Here is a 23,749-nt window from a genome sequence, read left to right on the forward strand (position 1 = left end):
GGAAAGAACAGTAAATTTACGTTTGAGAATTTCCATGTGATTGACTCAACTCACTAACTCAGCTTGTACTGTTGCATCTTTAACCAGGCGAGATCATCTCTTCTTGTTCTGGCCTACGCGGCTACGCCACTTTCCAGGCTTCCAGCTAAGCTCTGACGGCAGCTCGCTCTCAAAACCGCCGCCGGCAGGTGGAGTACGCCCACTGGAACAATAACATACACGTACACATATCTGCAGGATACCAAGTACCAAATCCATATATATCCCTCTAAAAAGTGTACCAAATCCACATATGAAATACTAACACGGAAGATAACGAACGGAAAGTTGACACGGCTTCCTTCAGGGAACGCGTGGTCGACCGATGCTTCTTCCTGCTCTGCTTCTGCCATTTGCTTAACGCGACTACGTACGTGCGGAGTACGCAGGACGCGTCACGCGGTCCAGCCGCCGCCGCCGTTCGTCGTCTGCCTTCCGCGCTTACGCAAGCCCCATCCAGCCGTTGAGATTTGCATGGCCGCGTCGTAATTAATTACCCCCAGCCAGCAAGGTGTCCCCACGCTGTCCACCATAAATGCCAAGCACACGCTCCACGAGGACCCGGACCGAACCTTCTTTCGTTCTCCTTCCGCAGAAAGTCGAAACCGAAAGGCAGAGTCAGACCTCGAGCAGCGATTCCCAATTCCCCCCCTAGGCCAAGGCCGAGAACCATCACCTGAGTGAGTACCTGACCCCATGTCCGGCGGCTACCCCTACGGCGGCGGCGGAGGCGGAGGAGGCTACGGAGCCCCGCCGCCCTACGGCTCCACGCCCGCGCCCTCGGCCCCGCCATACGGCGAGAAGCCCCCCAAGGAAGGCAAGACCTCCTCCTCCTCCTCTGGTTCCTCCCCTTACTACGGCGCACCCCCGCCCCAGTCCTACGGCGGCGGGTACGGGGCTCCTCCCTCCGGTCAGCCCCAGCCCTACGGTGGCGGCGGGTACGGGGGCCCACCTGCCGGTCAGCACCAGCCCTACGGTGGCGGCGGTTACGGGGCCCCGCCCCCCGCCCAGCCCTACGGCGCCCCGCCGCCCTCCTCCGCGCCCTACGGAGCCCCGCCTACTGCGGCACCGCCCTACGGGGCCCCGCCTCCCGCGGGAGCGCCCTACGGCGGCGGGTACGGCAGCCCGTTCGCGGCGCTGGTGCCGTCGGCGTTCCCGCCCGGGACCGACCCCAACGTGGTGGCCTGCTTCCAGGCGGCGGACCGCGACGGCAGCGGGACCATCGATGACAAGGAGCTGCAGTCCGCGCTGTCTGGCTACAACCAGAGCTTCAGCATCCGCACCGTGCACCTCCTCATGTACCTCTTCACCAACACCAACGTCCGCAGGATCGGTAACTCCCTCCCTCCTACTTTTCGTACTGCAGTTAGAGCGCAGTAATGAGGTTCCTGTTGGGAACATCAACGTGTCCTCCGTAGGAAAATCACAAGTTCTTCTGTGTTGTTGTTTGTGCCACTCTATCACAGCAAATCGCTAGCCAATATGTGATTGCTGTATTTTATTATCCTCACAGTGTGACGTGAGATGGCTTTCAATAGATGCAAAAGTATGTGTTGCTTTCTCAGAATCGTGTCTATTAATTCGTTTCTGCATCCTTTTGAGATGGTAACATATGTACTTTCAGTGTAAACTGGTTCATTTAGGACAATGTTATTTAATGGTATCACAAGGCATAACACATTTAAGACAACAATCCATCATGTAGCATCAAAAGGTTGATCTCATGAGGAAGAGGAGTAGAGCACTTGTGGCTCAGAAGTTGAATATGTATTGTTCGCGATAGCCTATGTTTCTAGTGGTAATACTGTGAAGTTTGCGTGGTCACTGCTGTGACCTTTACTTAAACACTACTCACATGGGTATCTTCATGATACTGTATAGATTACTTTTAGATGTCTGGAGTGTTTTCTTCGTCATTATGGTGTTAGACTTTACCAGCACACCGTACTATTCTTCATCATGGCACTTGATTCTGTCTTTATTTTATTTTGTTTAAGCATGTGAATATATATACATAGTAGTATTGTTAAAATTTAGCATTTGGGTTTTACGCATTTCATATTAATTTTTGTTACTTCCTTTCGTTTTTTAATTGTGCCCTCTGATTCTACCAGGGCCCAAGGAGTTTACTTCTGTGTTTTATAGTCTTCAGAATTGGAGGGTAAGAGGCTACAGCTTCATGTTTCTTTACTTATTTGTCAGGAACCAATCAGCTAACCTAATGAAGTACTAATTAACAATTCATGTTTTGCAGTCCATATTTGAGAGGTTTGACCGTGACCGAAGTGGTAAAATTGATGCATCAGAGCTTCGTGATGCTCTTCTCAGTCTGGGTTATTCAGTTTCTCCAACTGTGCTAGACTTGCTTGTGTCTAAATTTGACAAGACTGGGGGCATGAACAAAGCAGTTGAATATGATAACTTCATTGAGTAAGATTACTCTTTCTTAATTCCTACCATTTAATTTGGCTGATTGTTCCAGTCATGATTATATTAACAAATAAAGCTGAAGAGCACTATCAGATTGTGCTATCTTCAAACTGGAGAGCGCCACCAATTTCAATCTCAAATAAGCAAAGTTAATGTCATGGTTAATACGGTTTGGAGAATATGTGTGTTATTCTGTTTCGTTCCAAGTTGGTCTACATAACAAGACTAACGTTTTTTCTGTTTACCTATGCAGATGCTGCCTCACAGTCAAGGTAATTCCATCATCATACTGCTCAAAGAAACAGCAATGTTCTTTATTTTGACTGTGCTAATTTGTTTCAAACATTCCTTGTGCAGGGTCTGACCGAAAAGTTCAAGGAGAAGGACACAGCCTACTCCGGGTCTGCAACTTTCACCTACGAGGCTTTCATGTTGACCGTGCTCCCTTTCATCATTGCATGATGACAATGTACGCCAGACCCGAGTTTGTATTTGTGCTCGTAGAGTTGCTTTCAACTGAGCTGTAGTTTCTGGGAGTTTAATGGAATGTTTCTGGCTTGCTTCTAACCGTCTCTTGGAGAACTGAGAATGTGGCTACCTTCCTTTGAGTTGAGAATATTGAAATGGTATATCTTGTGCATGCTTCAGAATTTCGAGAATGAAATGCTTACCTTTGTTGCATTTTTCAGTTGAGAATGTTTTTAGCTTAATCTCTTTCTGCCCTAAGAATCAACTAGTGATAATTTCCGATGATTGGTTGGTTTATATCCTCTTCATTTTGACATATATTTTTCCCATTTTATTTTTTTCCTATGGTCTGCAGCCAATTGAAATCGCAAGCTTTGAAATAGAGCAACAATTTCATCCGTTAACTTGAAAACTGTTCAAATGACTGACTAAACTTGGCAGTTTTGTTCATTTTAGTCCAAATGGCCAAAATCAGGTGAAATTCAGCCAAGTTGGCATGTTTCGTGGACCTGACCGGCTTGTGAGAGGCTTTTCACAATTTTCTGGTTATGCACATTTTCTGTTAACCCCCCCTCGAATCTCTAGAACGGGGAGATGCTGCCCTCACCGATGAACCCACTTTGGGCCGACATACGGGGCGTCCACGCGAATGGCTCCGTCGATGGGTTCGATGGCGGCTACTCGAACGGCCAGATCCACGTCACATGCCATCATGACTGAATCTAGCCATTTGAACTAAAATGAGCAGAGCTGTCAAGTTTTCAAGTTAACGGATGAAACTGAACATCACTGCCAGTTCATGTACCAGCGGTGTAATTTCCTCAGCAACAATTAACTTCAAATTTTCTTTACATGCCACGCATCATTAACCTGATTGGAAACCAACAATTTAATAATTTTGATAGCCATATGGTGGTTTTAAATAAATGCAAAAAGTCCTGTACTGGATTAAAAGTTCTCCGGCAAGGTAATCCCAGAATGTTTTGAGTGGATTCTCCTAACAAATGCAACGCTGACAAATAGTGGAACAAACTGGCGGAAATTGTGACAACGGCAGTGGCTGGTTAATTTACACCAAAATAGGGCCAAAAAATGGGATGCAATGCGACAGTGATCCATCCTGAATTCTACTGGTACCAAAATAGACCCAAAAAGTGGGATGCAATGCAACAGTGATCCGTCCTGAATTCTACTGGTAGCAAACATGGCACTTATTCGATTACTCTCCAGCTATATGTCATCAGGACCATTGGCAAGTTGTCTGTAACCGTTCGGGCTAGCGGAGATTTCACCTGATTTCACTGGTATGCACTTCAAGATAGCACCGATGATCAAGCTGATCGACCCTAGGCCGACACTTACCAACCAGTGCTCCCAGCTGAGCGGAACTGTGCTGGCAAAAGTGCCAAGAAATTCAATGATCACCACTTGGAATACTACAGTTGCAGATATGACCCCGATGAAGACCCAGTTGCTGAGGAGACCACGGAAAACATTTATCTTCTCCATTTCCCTGCTGTTTACTTCGTTGAATACCTGGTGTAACATTGTTCAAAGGGCACCATCATTAGTATAAGAAGTTCACCTGTTGATGTGGAGGTGGAGATGGCTAAAAAAATGTCCCATGAATCCATGATGCACTACTCACCTGGCAAAATACGAAGGAGTTGAATATGAGTGTGTTGATAACGGTTTTGGAATCTGCACCCTTGATGTTCAGAAAGGTTTCCCCGCCGAACATGAGAACTCCAAGTACAATCAACTGATATATACTTTGTCCAATGATATTTCTCCACATGACATTGGTAATGAAACTTTCTCCTCGCCCAACAGGCGGCCTCTTCATCATTTCGTCATTTGGTGGCTCTGTTGCCAGAGCTAAAGCTCCTAATGTATCCATAATCATATTGACCCACAGCAGCTGCACAGCGGTGAGAGGAGCACTCCCTGTGATGGAAAAATGAAAACATCGTTACTTGGTCAGAGGATATAAAAAACCACTCAATGAAAAAACAGTGTCACATGAATGCTTCAAGTAATGTTTCTCAGACCTGTGATGCACGCTGAGACAAAGTTGATCACTAAAGCAACAATATTGACAGTCAATTGAAACTGCACAAACTTCTGGATGTTTATGTAAACCGCACGACCCCACCTTGCAACATTTATTATAGTTGTGAAATTGTCATCAAGTACTATGACATCGGCACTCTCCTTGGCAACCTGCACAAATGCAAGATATTGTCACCAACTTTCGAGGATCAAGGTAAGTTAGTAAAAGGTAAGCTTTTCGAAGTCAAAATTCTAACTGATGGATCTAGTAAGCAACAGAACAGTGCAGTGAGAAGAGGATAAATGGATTTGTTACGTGTTGATTTGTGGTGGGACACAGCAAAATTTACTCCAGCAACTGAGATGAAAGAGAAAATATGAACTAAATAGGTTATCGTTGCTCATCTATAACTGCCATTCTGCCAACTTACTTCGGTCAGAACCAATATCAACATATTCAGCTTGAAAATGCTGTTTCTACTAGTTCATCTATAACTGCCATTCTGCCAACTTACTTCGGTCAGAACCAATATCAACATATTCAGCTTGAAAATGCTGTTTCTACTAGTGCTACGTCCAAAGGATAATTTAGCACTATAAGAAAATAGTACCTCCGTGCCTGCAATGCCCATGGCAAGCCCAATATCTGCTTCGTGTAATGCAGGAGCATCGTTTGTACCATCACCTGTCACAGCAACCACCTCTTGAAACATACCTCTCAAATTTGTCACAAGCAGATGTTTGTCTAATGGTAATGAACGGGCCATGACCTGCCAAAGGTTGACAAAGTTAAATTTGCTCCAAGGTTTTAGTGCATTTATAGAACGAGAAAAGCGAAATGAACCTGAATTTTGGGTATCAAGTCCATCATCTCCTCTGGGCTCTTGGTACGGAAATCTGGTCCTTCTATTGCTATACCATCATCAGTCAATATTCCACACTCCTTGGCTATTGCTTTAGCTGTATTGATATTATCACCAGTCACCATTCTCACAATGATGCCAGCAGATATACAGCTCTGAACAGCTTCCTTCACACCAGGGCGCACAGGATCCTTGATGCCAAATATGACTATCAGAGTAAAACCACTTGGAGGACTATCTGCATCCTCATCAAAATCATCCACATCTTTAAACGCGAGGCACAATGTCCTTAAAGCATCTGAAGCAAATGAGTTGATAGTATCTATGATGTTCTTTTTCCGAGCGTCTGATAAGGGAATAGCATTTCCATCCTCATCAATCACCATGTCGCACATCTCAACAACAATTTCTGACGCGCCTTTGCAGAACCAGCGGTTCGTACCACCAGGTAAGGAAATCAATACTGCCATCTTCTTCTTGACTGAATTGAAAGGCTCAACCTTAACCTTGGTGCAGGTCCTATCCTCAGCATCGCGATAGCCTTGCAACTTCAAACCATATTCAAATATCGCTATTTCTGTTGGAGTACCTAAAACGGTTTGTTTACCATCCTTTCCTTCGACCACTTCTGCACTAGTGTTCTCAAAAATCCCCTGCAAAAGTAGGCTCCATGCGCTTGAAGAAATCGCAGAATTCAGATCTTCCAAACTATTGTTACTGGTAACTGACTTTGAAATCTCAGCTATCCAAATTTTGTCAACCACCATATGGTTAGTAGTCAAAGTTCCTGTTTTGTCTGTGCAGATGGTACCAGCAGATCCCATTGTTTCACATGCTGCGAGGTGTCTAACAAGGGCTTTGTCATTCATTAACTTCTTCATTGCGAACGCAAGGCTCAAAGTAACAGCCAATGGCAACCCTTCAGGAACAGCAACAACAATAATAGTGACCGCTGTTGCAAAATAGTTTACTATAGTCAAGGCATCAGTAGAATACCATTTGGACAAACCAACTGTTAAACCTTTATCGACAAGGAATCTAGCCATCAGGACTACAAATGTTAGTGTGGCAAATACCAAACCAATCTTCCCTATAATGGTCGCAACTCCATTTAGCTTTACCTGCAATGGTGTCTCATCTTCTCCTCCCTCACTCAAAGTGCTCATCAGCCTTCCCCATTCAGTGCGCATACCGACAGAAGTTACTATCATCTTAGCAGAGCCATCTTGCACTTTAGTTCCTGCCAAAATGAATGGCTTGTCTTGAGAAGTATAAACTGGCTCGCTCTCACCTGATAAGCTGGATTCATCAATCAAAAGGGAGTATCCATGTATAAAAATTCCATCAGCAGGTACTTGGTCTCCAATTGATAAATGCACGATATCACCAACTACCAAGTCGTATATTGAGACCTTTTGTCGACTGCCGTCTCTCGTTACATGGATAAATATATTTTTCTTTTCATTGTCTAGCTCCTTAAACTGGAGAGATTGCTTATAGTCACTGGCAGCAGTAACCATCACGACCAAGAGGATGCTGAGTATTATCCCCAAGCCATCGTACATGCCCTTTGGCCAACCTTCAGATGCCAGGCCAACTACAACAGATAACAAAGCACATACCATAAGAATGATAAGGGTCATGTCCTGCAATGCGTCCCAAACAAAACTCCAGAAACTTCTTGAAGGTTTTTCAGCGTAACGATTGACACCATATATGTTTTGTCTTGTATCCAAGTCACTACAACTTATGCCACGGTCGAATGTTGAACGGATTTTTTTGGATATCCCATCTACCCCACCATGCATCTTTAAAGCTTTCAAGTCATGCTTGCTTGTTATTGATGCCAGTTCTTCAGGGTTGATGGAAAACCCAGCTTTGATTATATCCTCTGTTAGCTGGTACTCGTTCTTCTTGGCACCTTTAACATAGAAAGGTGCACAGGTTACATGGAGTTACTGATGCAACAAAGGGAACAATAACATGAAAAGTTATCTCATAGACTTATACCGCCAATGAAAGTGATTGCGGCCTGCTGCACGTAGAGGGCAACCCGAATTTTTTCCTGGAGAAAAAAACACGAGCAAGGGAAACATTGCTACTGCTTACATACAAGAAGACTTAGGTTATTTTCTTGCAACTGCAAGATATAACCACAAGGTTATAATGTGGTACTCGCTAAGTAATGGGATAATGTAATACTGGTTTCGAACCATTGCAAGGAATGCATAGATTTCATTGAGTAAAAGGAAAAACATAGATTTCATTGAGTAAAAGGAAAAACATTTACAAGAGGGGAGAGACTGAGGATGTACAAGGTAACGCATAGAAAGAGGCTAGCCTATCCTGATGTACAAGTAGTTCAGTTTTATATAGCATCCATTATACTATGCATCAGCCTTTCCTTTTTCTTTTCAGTTTTTGGCTTCCCCTTGGGAGTTTTGTAACATTGGCGCTATTTTGGAGCTCCACATCTAATAGAAAATGACATGCATTTCGAATTTTGGACGCGTGCTCAAGAAGAAAACCTAAGCATCATCCCGGGCCATTTGTTACATACTTTCACTATTTTCAGCGATAGAACAATGGCTTTGAAGTTTCAGAAGTTGGAATTGAGGAAATATCAGCTGATAATTCCGGGCGTTCGTTCCTCATAGGATTTCAGAATCTAAAATATTTTAAATGAAGCCAAAGAAAGAACTGGTTGTTGCTGAAATGACCTGACAAGGAAGTTTGTTTGGTTTTACCGTCGGGGCCTCTCCTACAGTTTACCCGTCAAAGAAAGAAGTTTGTTCGGTTTAGAGGAGAGTTGACTGATTGAATGTGATGCCTGGAATTTTCCAAGCATAATTGTGAAAAGAAAGATCAGTTAACTTGCTGAGTATAAAGAATTATACCCACATCAAGACTATAGCCAGGACAAATAATTCTCAAGCATCTAGGTTTGAAAAAGACCCAAGCATCTAGAAGAAGAATTCAATAGCAGCCAACTATACTAGTTGGCAGGCTGAATGGTAGAAGAAATGAACATCTTTCAAGACTTATTAATGGTCGTGTAAGAAAAAAAAGTAGCGTGTAAGAAAAAAGGTAGCCAAAAGATTCTCTGATCTCTGCCTAACTATTCTCTACTCTGGGAAGTGGAAACTAATTGCCTAGTAACTAAAAAGATTCTCAACTTTACAATTATATGGTTTTAGAATGCATGTGCCTATTGTCAAAAGCAATCCTGTACAGGAGTGGACGACACACCACTTCGGCACCTTTATGACTTCTTTTCTTTCAACTGAACCAATCAACCATCTCTTGATTCAAACGAATTAATCAAGATCTCTACAGGAGAAAGTTTTCAAATAGATCTTATCTAGCAACCACATAGTGCATAACAAAATGCCAAAACATGAGAACTGCTATGGCAAACAAATTTTAGAAATGAAACAAATTTTCAGTTGATAAAGTTGAAAGAAAGAGAAACAAAACGAGGAAATTACAAAAAGAAAAAGAGGTTGCTGGCTTGATGCCCATTGTTCTCTATGTAATCTAAATCTAATGGATCTGGTGTTCCTTCCAGTTGTGAACACGTACTATTTAGTTTCATTTTCCCATTCCTTTTTCATGGCAATGCATAATTCGAAACGGTCCTTGTTTCGATATAGCCGGTATTTTGGGTCGTATAAAAGAATAGGCAATAGATTGTATGTCGTTTTTATGCTAGAAAAGTTTATGCTGCGATCTTCCCTTGAGGGACCGTGACAAGAGGGGGGCCCAGGACCTCATCCATGGAAAACAGTGATAAGGCTCGCCTTTGGGACCCTTGCAACTTGCAAGGCTGTTTCGCGGAAGCTTCGCCCATGGACTGTCGCCGTCAGCTTGGGCCGCCCAAGGGCTGCTAGACGGCTGAGACCATTGGGCCCTCCCTCCTCCGCGCATGGACGTACGGTGACGGTCAAGTCAACACCATTTGGACGCGGTGCCCACACGGCCTAGCTTGCGACGACGGCAGGAACACACTCTCTTTTTTTTCTTTCTCTTTCTGATTAATTTGTTCGAGCGTCGTGAGTCAATGGACGCTGGTAACAGTGCGGGGGCATGTGGGGGGGAATCTAAATCGGGAAGGTGTCAGCGTCACGATCTAATGGCAATACAGCACCACAAACACATGGAGTTCAAAGATTAGCACCAGTAACCGGCCACTAAATCCGCAGCTGTTCTTAGGGCTGATCGTTGGAAACGGGAGATTGTGGGGCAGTGATAAGAGATCTTGAGGCGAGTGAAGCAGATGAGATCGAGAGGGAGAGAGAGCTTGAAGGAACACAACTCGGAGAGCCCCGCCGCAAACTGAACTGTCGCGTGGATTTGGATTGGATTGGATTGGATTGGATTGGGATTGGGATTCATGGATGGATATGGTATGGGGTGGGTGGGTACCTGGACGGAGCGGCGCTTGGCGTGGTCCTGGTGGCGCTGGTCGAGGTCGGGCACGTGGCGGAAGCGGCGGCGGCGGTTCTTGACGAGGGTGCCGACGGCGGAGCGCCACCGCCGCTGCGCCTCCTCCGACGGGTTCTTGGACGGCAGCTCGAAGTTCTCCTGCAGATACCTCTCCATCTTCTTCCTTCCTTCCTCCTCTCGCTCGTTCGCAGGGAGTACTAGTACCAGACAGCGAGGAGGAGTCTGGGCTCGGTTGGACGAAGCGACGATGGGTTCGAGGGGCGCTGCTCGCTACTAGTACTCCGTAGTAATAAATAAAAAACGAGGCGGAAATGGCAAGTTGCTCGACTCGGATTCAGGGGGTCAGGGCGACTTTAAGAAAGGGTTTATAGCCTGCCGTTTTTCATTTCTTTGCTTTTATACGGATTGGACGGACGAACATGGGAGGGGCGAGCAGAGCAGAGCTTGTTTATTCCCTCTTTGGCTTTTCTTTTCGTTTGTAATGGAAAAGGCCCTTTTTGTGTGTTCTTCCCTGTGGGAGCACGGCGGATGAAGACGAAGAAGAAGCGGGGAGGGAGGCCACTATCTCCTGTTGGTCGTCTTTAGCTTTCTTTTCCCTGTGTGGCCGGATCAATGCCGCGTGCGTGGACTCGTATTTCATTTGTTTCTCGGTGATGACAGGAATCACGTCCCACCTCCGGTACCTGTGTCCTGTCGTTTAAACCACATCTTCGTTTCTCCCGTAATCAACGTCCCGCGCTAGAGTAGTAGTACCTCATGGGAGAACCACGGTGGAACGTTGAGAAGTCGCTTAATCACCCGGCAGGCGCCTTACGCAGAAAAATGGACAGCTGAGCTTGCATGCGTCGAGAAGAGACATCGGTTTCCTCTCTCGGCCTTCAACCACGACAACTATGCGTCGAGAAGAGACTCGCAAAACGGATTGACCCAAATCCCTCGCAACGGAAAGATGATGGCGCCTCTCCGACACACATCTTCCAAAAGCGTTCAGCACGCTCTCACAGATACGTGTGCTTGCTAGTTTCTACTGCTGTCTACAGTACACGTCTCGTCTGCTCCCGTGGCCAGATCGATCAAGCCGTCCGGCATGGACGTGGCGCGCCATGATGCGCGCGCGTGCTCGTTCCCGATCAAGTAAAAAGTGGTGGCATCGTTTCCCACGTCCTGCGCACCTGTGCCATCCTTGCCGCGCGCAAAGGCCGCCCATCCACCAGGTTTTAAATAGCCATGTCTCGGGGACTTTGGAGCGTCCGCCCTCCGTGTCTGTCCACGATGTGGACTCCACACGGACATGCCGCACGGTTGAAACAGTTTGCAAGCCACCCCATAAGCACATGCCAGTATCGCCCCGAAAGCTGCCACCGACCGCCCCGCGGTGCGGGCGTGTGTGAGCGGCTAATGACGTGATGATCGAAATGACACATTCGACGTTTTTTTTTCCCACGTACAATGGTGCTGGGCTTGGCTAGTGCCTGGCAATTTCTACTGGGCTTGGTTGGGCCTGAACAGGAGCGCAAGCAACAGAGCTCGATTTCTAACGGGCCAGACGGGTAACGAATCACGCTTGCAATTGCTGCTGCTGGGCTGGCTGGTGCCGGACGGATAACCAATCACATTGCTAATTCTGGCCCATGCTTCCATTTGGTCCGGGAACGAGCCGCGCCGCACCAGGCTCGCTCGCATCGCACCCCATCCGACCACGACCTTCCCGGCGGCGATGTTCCTGCGGCGACTCAGCACGTCGGCCTCCGCCGCCCTCCGACGCCGCCGCCGCGGCGCCAACGACGACGGGGTCCTGGCCGCCGTGCGCGCCGAGATCGCCCACGAGCTCTCCTCCGACTCCAACGACTCCTCGCCTTCCCTCCACCCGCAGGACGAGATCCCCGGCTTCGCCACCGTGTCGGACGCGCCGCGCGCGCAGGACCTGCTCCTGCGCCGCTGCCATCGGGACAGCGGGCCCGCCGAGGAGGTCCTCGTGTCGGCGCTGCTAGCCCCGCTGCGGTTCGACGGCGACGAGCCGCTCCCCAGGGACGCGCTCATGAAGGTGTTCGTCTGCAAGCCTGGAGTGGCGCCGCTGCTGCGCTTCGACTGCCATGCGGCGGCGGCGGCGGCGGGTGACGGCGATGCAGCTGCTGGCTACGATATTACTGCCTTTTCCTATCACGAGTTTCCCGGCGACGACGGAGAAAGCAAGTATGAAGGGCCGAGTTTCGGGTAATGTTCCTCGCATGCTTGGCGTTTAATCATCCGGAAAGTATACAATTCCTCAACTGAACTGAACTGATCGGGGTTTACTGCAAGGAACTTGGGATATTTTAGTGGAGGTTTAGGATGTTTAATGAAATCGAATAAACGCTGTTGCAACTTCTACTTGCATAGATTTCTTTTTCCTTGTTAAAGGATATCAGGGCTGGGCTGTCGGTACAACTTTATGTGACCACATCACTAATTTGGGTTGAATAGTCATTTTTGCCTGTAGTATTCCGCAGTACTGATTCAGTTTTTAGATATTAGGTCCATGTAGAGATGGCGAGATCCTATTTTGCCAAAATATTAAGGAAACATATCCTATGCGATCGTCCTTTTATGCTGCATTCATGCAATGGCTTTTGATTCAGCCTCCAAATAATTTCGAATTAAATAATTACATGGTGCCTTCAGTTAAATAGAAAAACAGAAAAGTAAGGTTTTAGCAGCACAAGTTCAACATGAATGTGGTTAGAGCACTGGCCCAATCATGTCTAAGACTTGTCATATACTACATGTATAACTCTGTCCACTGTGAAATTCGACCCATGAGATACAACAAGAGTTTTTTTGATTGACAATAGGGGAAGCGACAACGCATATGGACAGTTAAACATCACTTCGTTAGGGATCAAAATGTATGCCAATTTACTCGAAATAGCGAAGCTATTTCAATATCAATCTGAACGTCGTGATTTCTATTGTCTCCTGAAACCTTGCTCTATAAAGTAGGAGGAATTGATCCACGATAGAGCTGCAACTTTGTGACCCTCAGGGTACCCTTTGACCCTCCTTAGTTCAAACAAATGAACTAGTTTTTCAAAAAGTTGTGTCATTTTAAAACTTTAGTTAAACCACGATGTAGATAAGTTGCAGCTTGCTCTATGGTCACAAAGTTGCAGCTCTAATCCACGATGTAGATAACATGATTCTTTGCACTTTGTACCATTTGCTTGCCGACTTGTCCTGACTTGGGTTATTTGGTATAAATTGTTTTGTCTGGATTTAAGTAAGCTAGTAAAGGACTAGATCACCTCTTGGGCTGTAGTCACATTCCAAATGTGTGTTAAGCTGGGACCGGACTGTTCGTAAGATGGCTAGAATCCTCTTTGCTGTTCTATTTCATTAAACTATAATGTGCTCAAAGTGCTTAATTGATGGAGAACATAAATATGCTGTTGGTCAGACTTGCTATTTTGTTTTTCTGAGACTCATTCCGGGGCTAGCTGATCCAAAGTTTTCGTAATCACTTGGTAAAGTGGACGTAGTCAATTACATCCGTTTTTGTTAATGGTGGTGGCTATGGTTCTTGTGGTATCTTATATGTATTTATTTTTGAAGCTAATTCTTTCCGAAACTCATTCACAAAATTGTGCCTGTGGATGTTAATTATATCATTTGTTTATATGTACTATGATCATGCTGTTCCACCACAGACACGGATATTCGTTTTCCTGGAACTTGAAAAAGCCAATCGAGTCATTGAGATCGGCACCAGGCTCAACAGGGCTCGTCTGTTCCTCCCTGACCGCACCCAGTGTCCAATGACAGCGTTTCTTTCCTTTGGTTGTGCAGAGATTTGGATCCTGAGCTACAGGCTGCACTGAAAGAATACCTGACTGCAAGAGGCGTGAACTCCGAACTGGCCAGCTCGCTCCGTCAACACTTGCTTCGGAAGGAGCGCGTCCAGTACGTGAACTGGCTCAGAACATTGGAAGGGTTGTTCACCAAAGATCGCTGAGTTAGCCGAAAAAGAAAAAGGAAATACTATCACTGAGACACTGACCTAATCCTAGTCTCTATTTAACTTTTGGGTCGTCAGACGGTCGGTCTATGAAGTCTTCGTTATGATGATTCTTGTCGAGTTATTTGAAGTTTGATCGCCGGCTGCACGTCTTGTTTTGACTGGCTGTGAAGGTGGATTTATGAACAAAGGTGTCCTTCGTGCTATGGTTGCTTCTTTGCTTGGTCGCTTATAGACCGTCGTTAATAACTTTCTAATACCAAGACGACCAAATGACATTTCTCCTTTTCTTGAAACAAAATAAAGAAGAGCCCGTCGAGGGCCGAAAGATGGAGTATTTGGAAATTGGCCTGACTTTGTACTGATTTCTGAGCCGTTTTTTACCCTTCTCTTTATAGACGAGGAAAATAAATAAATAAATAAAACAAATTAAATGTGTCTTCTCCGACGTGTGAGCAATGCACGTGTACTGTACGTGACCCTCGGTGTACGTGTACCGCCGCGACTATTCGGTCGTACACGTGTATGGCGTGCCTGCGAAGGATTCGGATAAGAACGAACGTTCCTAACCGGCCCACTATGGTGCCACCGAAGCGATAAGATAAAGAGGAAAGCGCCAACCGCCTCGCGCGGTCGCCCACAGGTCCTTGACTCCTTCCCCAAACAAACCCGCGTGGCCTCCACGCCGTCGGTTCGTCTCCGACTACGACTTAGAAAAAGGGGAACCGCCTCCGCCGCCCGCACCGACTCCTTCCCGGAAACCCATCCCGGCCACCGACTCTCGCCTCCGCGGCTCCTATAAATTCCACCCAATCCCCCGTTGGTTCTCCACATCGCAGAGGGTCTCGCTTTCGGTTGGTCTCGCGTTCTCTTCCCGCTCTCCTGGTAGGTAAGTCGCAGGTATGGATCTCGAGTATTCGGTTCCTGTCTCGCGCTTCCGTTTCTTCGTTTGATCGTCCAGGTACGCGGGGTTCGCGGTGCTTGATCCGTCGATGCCGAGGTCTAGGGTCCGGTGATTTTCCTCTCTGTTCCGTCGCGTTGGTATTGCTATCTGAACCTTACCTACTTAGTTTAGCGTCGCGTCTAATCTATCCTGCAATTGCTGTTCGGATCTAGGGCTATGAGTCGTGACTAATCGCGTGTTTGTTGTTATGTTGATATAGTTGTGCGTGATTCATCGTTTGCTTTGGTCTCTGTTTGTTACAGTGGATTGGCGAGATTGGTATAGTTTGGGTGCAGATTTAGATAACAGGAGGCCCTGGTTTTGCTAACTCTGTTTCATTCAAGGGCTCTCGATTCACTACTTACCGTTTTTCTTAAACAGTACTTGTTGGAGTCACCCAGAAGACTTGGAATGAATTCTGCAATACCTGCGTGATTTAGTCTCGTTCAAGGTCTTCTGCGTTTTGCATGAAGAGCAAGAGTCGGTCTGAAAACTTTGGAGTTGCGCAGTTTTTGCCTGTGATCATGTACCTTCCTGATTTAGTTAGACGTCAGAAGATTGATTTTGCTGTGGAACACGAGCAGGTTTGCGTTAAGTAGAGGGAAAGTTATTTGGACTCCTGATAATAAGATTTAGACATGACTGGAAAAGGTTTTCCTTACTGTATCACAATTTTTGCAGCACTTTGGTGTTCATTTACCTCTGCCTAGCAAGCTTTACTGGTCAGATCATCTGAAGTTGATTGTGTGGTATATTTGGGGGCCTTGTCGTAAAGATTCTGTTGTAGTGGCAAAGAATGATGGGGTGAATCAACAATGTTGCTATTTGGTGCCACTTTGTGTTCTGTTCCATTTCAAGATCCATCTAAGAAATTTGAAGGAACCTGTTTTTATTGCTCTCTTAAGAGAATTAATTTCATGCTAGTTGATCTTACTGCGGAAGGATTGTAGAACTGTGCCTTCTAAGAGAAGTAATTTGGAGCTTGTTTCAACTTTCAAGTACATTAAGCTGCAAGGAATTTTTGGATTGTCTGTGCTGAACTACCTCACTGCTGTTGATTCTTTCTTTGGTGGTACCTCAAGGTTTTGCTTCAGATGTTGGCGTATATATACTGATTTTGTTGGAAATCTGCTGGTCTTGGATGCGGGTCTTCTTTACACGATGCTAGTGGGTCTGTCTTCTGTTGGTTTGCGTGCCAATTATTGTAGTACTAGTCTTATAGCTTGCTGATAGTGTGTAATTTATGTTGTACATGTACATAATTCGTACTATAGCAATCTTCCTACTCTTAGTGCTGGTAACTGTAATTGTTTGAAGATAGATATGGATTACCTGATTTTGTCTGGAAAGAGCTTTTGTTAAAGATATATATGATTACTTGATTCTGTCTGGAAAGAGCTCTTGTAACCTGTGAGCGGCATTGCCATATTCCACACTTTTTGTAGATCTAATTCTTTTGTGCTTCTGTCTATAGAATAATATTTACCTCCTAAAATTATACTGCCTAATAATATACCTCCTAAAATTCTTTTGTTTAGATATAATTTTACTGCCCAGTTCAAGGTCTTAAATAAAAGTCAGGGGCCTCAAAGGTGCACTTTGGTCTGCATCTCTCTGTGGGTTTGATACTGTTATCTTAGGTTCATAAATCATAATAGGTGCAATAATATGTCATTCGAGAATTGCCTGCATGGATGCACTTGCAATAAGGTTTGTCTCTACAGAATAACATAATAAAAGAAATTTCTTGTAGCATATCTGTACTCACGTCCATCAAAATTGAAATTTATCTGTGTTAAGTTATTCAGAGCTTCAAGTCGTATAACCATGATTTGTCATCTGTGAATGATCATTTTTTCCTTGTTGGTCTTATTCTATCCTTTATTGTAGTTTAATGTTAAACTAGTTCAGTATGAAGCTTAACGTAATGGTACTGTCAGAGATAATGTCTGCATGTTTTGGCAATCTTTATGTTGCACGATTTATGTTGTCCATTGTTTCAATTTATCAACTTTGGGGTGATTATAGTAATTCAAAACAATGTACTATATAGCTTAATTTTTTTTTTCTGATTTGAGACCTGCTGGCCTTGTACTTGTGTAGAAAAGGTGTGCTGGCAGAGTAATTATTTGCTTTGGTAGATATTCCTCAGAAATTATATAACATTATTACTAAAAAAAAATTAATTGCACGATTTTTTTAGAATTTATATCTGTTCTGTAAATTTTTAGCCTGTTTGTTTGTGTACATTTATTCTGTTCGACTTTATTAAAAAAATTGTAGGTGCCTTGGTTAAACTCTGATACTCACTTAGATGATATTTTCATTTCATTTCTTGTAATTGTGTACCTCTTTCTCTTGTGGGGAACAAAGATTGCAAATATGTGCATCTGCTTGTGTTGTGTTGTGTGAATTTATATATCTTGGCATCTTGGGTATTAGTGTTATGTTTCTTTTAACCTTGTGTTTTGCATAGCAAGCTTTACTGGTCAGATTTTGTGGTAGAGACAGAAAGTTTTGTTGTGAACTGTTGACATGCTAATGAGGGAGTTAAATCAACAATGGTGCTATTTCTTGGTCTGTCTTTCTGAAGCTTCTTTTGAGCTGTGCTGGAACTTTTGAGTTGTCTGTGCTGTACTAGTCCTGTGCTGTTACTTGGTGGTACCTCAAGGTTCTATTTCAGATGTCGGTATACTGCTTTTGTTGGAAACTCCTGATCGTGACCTTCGTGGGTTGAGAATTCATGAACAACAGTGGCTGTCTTCTGCAGGTTTGCATACCAGTATGGTGTTGTGCTAGTTGTGTAACTAACTGAGTAGCATTTTATTGTGAGTATTTATGTTGTACAACTCCGCATCTATTGTTGTTTAAAGATGAACTAATTTAGTCTATGAACTAATTTAGTCTAGAACATCTTCGATAACGAGTGTTATTGAACTTATAATGTCCCAATCCTCTTGTACTACTGTTCTGTCATATCTCTATTTGATTGTTTGTTTCTGTTATTATATGTACAATTAGATGGCTTATCTGCTAATTGTTTTTTATCGCTAATTAAGCTTGCATCATGATATTGGATTTTCTCATGTGAGTAAGGTTGGTGAACTAGTTTTTACGTTGTTTTACTTGTTTATTGTGCAACTGGCTAATGGGTGTCTCTTTGTTCTATTTCTTTAGTGCTTCTCTTCAATCACTCTTGCTGGGTTATTTGTTGAAGAGTCATTTCAAACTAATTTTCATGCTACTTGCAATTAAATTAAGTTTTCACCTGTGTACAGTACATTATTTTGTTCCAGATTTCCGTTTGTATGAATATGTTCAGTTAATCCTTGTATCTATTGTCAGTTAATTTATGTCATGTTGGCTAGTCAAACACGGAGTTATATTACTTGCATAAATATTCCATCTAATTTATATCGTTGGCGTAAATGTTCATCTCATTTATGATATTGTTGGCATAAATGTTTCAGCTAATTTCAAGCAAGAGTAATATAATCTGTCCCGTAAAACCATGGAGGAGCTTAGAACCTTTTTTCTCGATATATGAAATTGGTATGTTAGTTATAGTTCACATATTTGTTGTGTTCACCTCTTTGTTCTACCTTAATCTTTGACTGAAGTCTTGTATGATCGAGTTTCACTTTTATACTCATTTAGATCTCTATATGTATAACCTTTATTTATATGTTCAAATGCTTGTGTGCTTGAGATACTAGTACTTCACATTATATTCGTTTCACATTTACTGCTGGCTCTGTTTTTTCCTTCATATGCTATGTCATTCATGTTTCATATCAAGATAATTAGATGTGTAATTTTGTAGGTGCAGTTTAGTCATGTGTGCACAGTAGCTGCTATTCAGTATGTTAGATGTTCCATGTTCCGTATCAATGTTGTCTTTCCATTTGAAGCTTTAGTGTGTAAAACTAGCGGTGTTGGTGATTTTATTGAGCTGTTTTTCCTGCTTACTAATTGAAACTAACACTATAACCAACCCCAATTCCTCTCTAAAAGCCACTGTTTCTCTGGAATTGTCTCTCTTTCTAAAAATCAATGTGGCAGACAAACATGATTTTGGAATCCGGAATTCAAATTCAACAAAGTGTCAATGAAAATTAATTTTTTCATTTCATTTCTACCAAATGAAATGAATGAGGGATACCGAACGCTCTCAGTTATTTGTGAAAAAGGTATAATTAAGATCTTCTACTAAATATCATATGCAGATTTTCTAGTGTGCTTTTCAGTTCTGCCCCTTACTTTTCATATACCCAAATAGATATTTCTATTCCAAATCATTTGTAAATATTTTGACCAATATAATATAACTATAGAACATACAATCATGGTCTCCCCATAGATGTCTCATAAAAAAATGTGTTGAATGAAACAATAAATGCTCTCACTCTTTTCCAGTTCTTCTGTAATGGTGCTTTTATAGAGTTCTGTTAGTTTTATCTTATGAAAATAATTAATTTTAATTGAACAATTCATCTCAATTTTTGTTCTTTCTAAAATAAATTCTAGTTCCATTCCCTTCAATCTTAAAATGCAAAATGTGTTAACGTGTAGAGAGCTTCACCGTTATCTTTCAGATCTCTATTACTCGTAGCTTTATTTCATTGGTTGACTCACAATATGATCACATTTCTATATCGTATTGCTCTAGTTGTGTGGGAGTCTTGATGTTCACTAATACATAGGTTAAGGTAATGCTGCATATAATTGTTTCAGTTTTGTGCTTGAATTGTGTTAAGACAATCTTTTAGTATATTCACTTAAATGCCATGGTTTCAGATTTTTGCTTGAGTGAAATTTGTCTTGCATGGTTGAGATTTTTGCTTGAGTACTGGAGATAAAGTTCTCCTAGCGGTATGTAAGTTAAAGCCCAATATCAGATATTACTGTTTCTAAAGTCCTTTGTTGTTGCTAATTATTTATTGACATGTTTTTCCTTTCCTGTTCAACAATTTTATGAGATTACCATGTTCCTTATAGTTTCCCATTTTAACCCTGTTTGCTAAGAAAATAGGAAATCCATGTTTAACAGCAATTTGCTCTTTGCTATTTTTAATATGATGTTTGATTTAAAGGTATTATTTAGGAGATGCTTTTAACTCTGTGTACAGATATTCCCAAAGCTAGAAATCAAATGTTCTATATTCCTGCGCTCCATGATCTATTTTACAGGATCTAGGTTCTCCTTTCTTATGTTGTATAATGGTTTTAATATATTTATTGTCTGCTTTTAGTGTTCTAATTCTGGGTTGTGATAATGTTTATTGTCTATGGGTCGAGTTTTCTGGTATATAAATAAGCTAAACTAATCTTTACGAAGTACTTTGGTGCATATATAGGTGCATAGGTACAGTCAGTTACTACTTAACCATCTCTTTGTGTTAATTTTAATAGGCTAATTGCAACTACAATTGCATCCTTCTCTTCTGCATTTTCTTGTCATGTTGCTTATACGTTTTTTATTAGTTATACAATCATGTTTGTGTATTAATACTTTTTATTCGACATTATAGTAAAACTGCTTGCCATTTATGTTATGCTCTCTGTGTGCATTCAACTTTTGACTGCATGCGAGTAAATAGCTCTAATTTCTAGTGCGAGTGTTCATTTTTGTTTGCTAACTATATCTGTGGAGTGTGTGCAGTAGATCTCCATTGTCCACTGATTGCAAGTTTGAAAATTTGTGATGTTGCGTTGCGGCTCAGTTTGTGAAATTTATTGGCATCAATTCAAATGTGAAGTTTTTTGCGAACTATAGGATTGGATTTTGAGTAGTTATTTCTGTGTACATCTCTTAACATGGTAGTGTGGTTTAATAATGTGCATCACTTGTTTATGTTTATAGGTTCCTTCACTTTGGACTTAAGATTACATGCCATGTGTTAGTTTTGTACCCATTAGCAGCTTCTGTGTTACTATAGATCGATTATCTATGCACTAGGTATTATTAAGTTTGAGACATTTCTTTGACTTTTACTAGGCCTTGTTCTCAAATCATATACAGTTCTAATCTGCAATTCAGTGACTGACTTCTCGTCTCTTCTGATCTTTATACTATTATAATACTCCGTACTATAAATATCCATTCCTAATGGCTTTATTGGTCGCTATCCTATAATGTGCTAATGTTTATGACTGGGTCAGATATGTACTAGAATTTAATTATTTGGAGTTGCTCATTAGCTGCTTTGCCAGCTTCTGTGTTACTGTAGATCAATTATTGTTAAGTTCGGACATTTCTTTGACTTTTAATAAGCCTTGTTCTCAAATCATATACATTTCAGTGATTAAGTTGTGGTCTCTTATGATCTTTATACTATTAATATATCCAAGTATCTTAACGGTTTTATTGGTTGCTAATCCTATATTGTGCTAACGTTCATGACTTGGTCGGATACCTGCCAGAATTAGATTAATTATTTGGTTTTGTTTGTGGTATTTGTGAAGAAGTATAACAGTTGTGAAGAACTATTTTGGCGCATTAAGTCAATTTACCGCTTAACCAATTCTTTCAGTAGCTTTGGTAGTTTCATCAGTACCGCCCTATCAGCTTAGTTTTTAGATCTTGCTTTCTCTTCTGTTTTTCTCATTACATTCTTATTCAGGTTCTGTATTCTTACATGCTTGCCATTTTGATTCTTGTGGTTCCTTAATTATTGTACACATTCAACGTTACAGTGTTGTGGTGAATATGTTGGATTTGTGTTCTCATTGTGTTTGTTATGAGTATATGATTCTTAAGGGACGATGTTTACTTGGAACCATTGGGTTTATTGCATCACTCATATCTACTTGTTTACTGGTTCATACCTCTTCTCTTTGTTGAAATAAAGATGGCGCTGTAGTCCCGATGGTTGCATTTGGTGTTCATAGGCATTGTGCAATAAGAATGTTTGTCATGTGGTAGTTGAGATTGTATATTGTCATGTGTGGTCTCCATTGGCTGCTTGTGGTTTTCTCTGTTCACGTGCAAGTACTTCATTTCCATTTCCTTCCATGGCTTGGTCTGATTGTGAGTTTGTGACGGCAACTTCTTGTTCTTTTTGTTTGTCTGGGGTATGCATGAGGGTGCGGTGGGGGTGGGAGGGGGTGCGTAACACTGCCGATGCCGGTCCCAAGCCCGGATAAAAGTGGAGGGCGCACTACTTAATCAAATTTGGTGAATAGGTTTTTTTTGCTAAGTTGCTTCAGTTCTTGCTTTAGTAGAACAGAAGAGGAGGCCCGACTTGAAGATGATCCTCCACATGGAAGTTCGCTTACTGCCTGCAGCACAGCAGCTGGTTGTTTATTAATTACGGAGTATTAAAGTTGTAGGGATTTTACTGGTTTTTCTTTTCAATTTGTACACAGTACTGCAAATGTTGCAGCTCACTCATGTGCAAAGCATGCTTCAGATGCTAGGCAGGGGAACTTTGTGGTCCTGACTGGGCTCTCCTATTCAGACTTCTGCCTGTATGTTGATTGCAACCCTACTGATATGGAATGGAATAAAAACAAATAAGAAGCCGAGGCCCAACAGAAAAACTTGCGCTGCTCAGGGTAATATAATAAGGGGCTCATTTGTCAATATACAGGACGGACACAGAATATGAAAGCTGCAGAGGGATGCCAGAATTTGGCACTGCATGCATTTGTAAATGGTAAGTCGTCGCCAAGGAAATTCTAATTCGTGCATTTGTATCAGTTCATTATCTTTGCAAGCTAGCTCAAGGTCTGGGTTGTCCAGGCTTCAAAACGTTGGAGGATTGGGAGTGTTCGTTGCTGGCGAATGAGCTGTTTCACGCACCTTTCTGAGAGAAGCAGATGTATTATATTCTGACGGAGCCTCGCTGTATCAACCAAGGCACAAGGCAAGGCAGCTGCAACTGATCGATCTGGTCTTGGACGGCACTAGAACCCAAGAAATGAAATGGACCAACTCGTGGGATTATTCAAACGACAAAGCACAGCACCAGAAACCAACGCCAATTGGCGGTCGGAACGACGCTCCTGGCCTCCAAGAAGCAGTCAAATCACCTGAAACTTAGCCGCTCCTTGCCCCTATATAAACCGCTCTCTCGGCCCCAAGAAGCCGGCATCAGCGAGCAATTTCAGAAGCAGAGAACACGATGGACTACCGTGCTCTCCTCGTGCTGCTTATCGTCTTCCTGGCCGTCCACCTCGAGGGCACCACCGCCCAGTATGGCAGCAGCGATGGTGCGCCTGGCGCCGCCGGGGCAGGGTACTCGCTGGGCGTCGCCGCAGCTCTGCTTGCCGTCGCGGCGTTCGTCTGGAACTGAAGCCGGGCTGAGCTGCTGAAGTGAAAGAGGTTGCTTTGCTCGCCAGAGTACAGATTATGTCAAAGTTGTGATGTACTCCGTACTTGAATAATGTTTCTGCCAGTCGGTGTGGTTACCTTGTGTTTGGGCATACTGAGAGTCAAATATGAAATCAGATGCCTTGGAAAAATGTGTGATTTGACACATACCCATCAGGGAAAACATCTTTCAAAATGCTCAT

At 43.1% G+C, this 23,749-nt stretch overlaps 3 protein-coding genes and 2 long non-coding RNA genes across 5 annotated transcripts; 4 read left to right on the forward strand and 1 right to left on the reverse strand.

The window, feature by feature from the left end:
- Positions 1-586: 586 nt before the first annotated feature.
- On the forward strand, positions 587-3,150 carry LOC100836092 (probable calcium-binding protein CML50). The gene is made up of 5 exons (XM_003578913.4): positions 587-1,372; positions 2,154-2,200; positions 2,294-2,469; positions 2,723-2,741; positions 2,827-3,150. The coding sequence occupies exons 1-5, from the start codon at positions 736-738 to the stop codon at positions 2,929-2,931; spliced, it is 984 nt and encodes a 327-aa protein (XP_003578961.1). The 5' UTR covers positions 587-735; the 3' UTR covers positions 2,932-3,150.
- Positions 3,151-3,860: 710 nt separating this feature from the next.
- On the reverse strand, positions 3,861-10,804 carry LOC100835786 (probable calcium-transporting ATPase 9, plasma membrane-type). The gene is made up of 7 exons (XM_003578912.4): positions 10,278-10,804; positions 7,863-7,917; positions 5,834-7,773; positions 5,601-5,759; positions 4,989-5,160; positions 4,586-4,884; positions 3,861-4,473 (listed from the first exon to the last, which is right to left on the reverse strand). Exons 1-7 carry the CDS (start codon positions 10,452-10,454, stop codon positions 4,168-4,170), a joined length of 3,108 nt encoding a protein of 1,035 aa, XP_003578960.1. The 5' UTR covers positions 10,455-10,804; the 3' UTR covers positions 3,861-4,167.
- A 1,119-nt stretch (positions 10,805-11,923) lies between these two features.
- On the forward strand, positions 11,924-14,552 carry LOC100843704. Its single transcript, XM_003577028.4, has 2 exons — positions 11,924-12,512; positions 14,121-14,552. The coding sequence occupies exons 1-2, from the start codon at positions 12,016-12,018 to the stop codon at positions 14,284-14,286; spliced, it is 663 nt and encodes a 220-aa protein (XP_003577076.1). The 5' UTR covers positions 11,924-12,015; the 3' UTR covers positions 14,287-14,552.
- A 361-nt stretch (positions 14,553-14,913) lies between these two features.
- Positions 14,914-16,627, forward strand: LOC104584796. The gene is made up of 2 exons (XR_732756.3): positions 14,914-15,816; positions 15,914-16,627. It is a non-coding gene; the product is annotated as an uncharacterized LOC104584796 (long non-coding RNA).
- Positions 16,628-22,335: 5,708 nt separating this feature from the next.
- On the forward strand, positions 22,336-23,698 carry LOC104584797. Its single transcript, XR_732757.2, has 2 exons — positions 22,336-22,890; positions 22,977-23,698. It is a non-coding gene; the product is annotated as an uncharacterized LOC104584797 (long non-coding RNA).
- The last annotated feature ends 51 nt before the right edge of the window (positions 23,699-23,749 follow it).

The sequence above is a fragment of the Brachypodium distachyon genome, chromosome 4 (assembly GCF_000005505.3).
Source record: "Brachypodium distachyon strain Bd21 chromosome 4, Brachypodium_distachyon_v3.0, whole genome shotgun sequence".
Lineage (NCBI taxonomy): Eukaryota > Viridiplantae > Streptophyta > Magnoliopsida > Poales > Poaceae > Brachypodium > Brachypodium distachyon.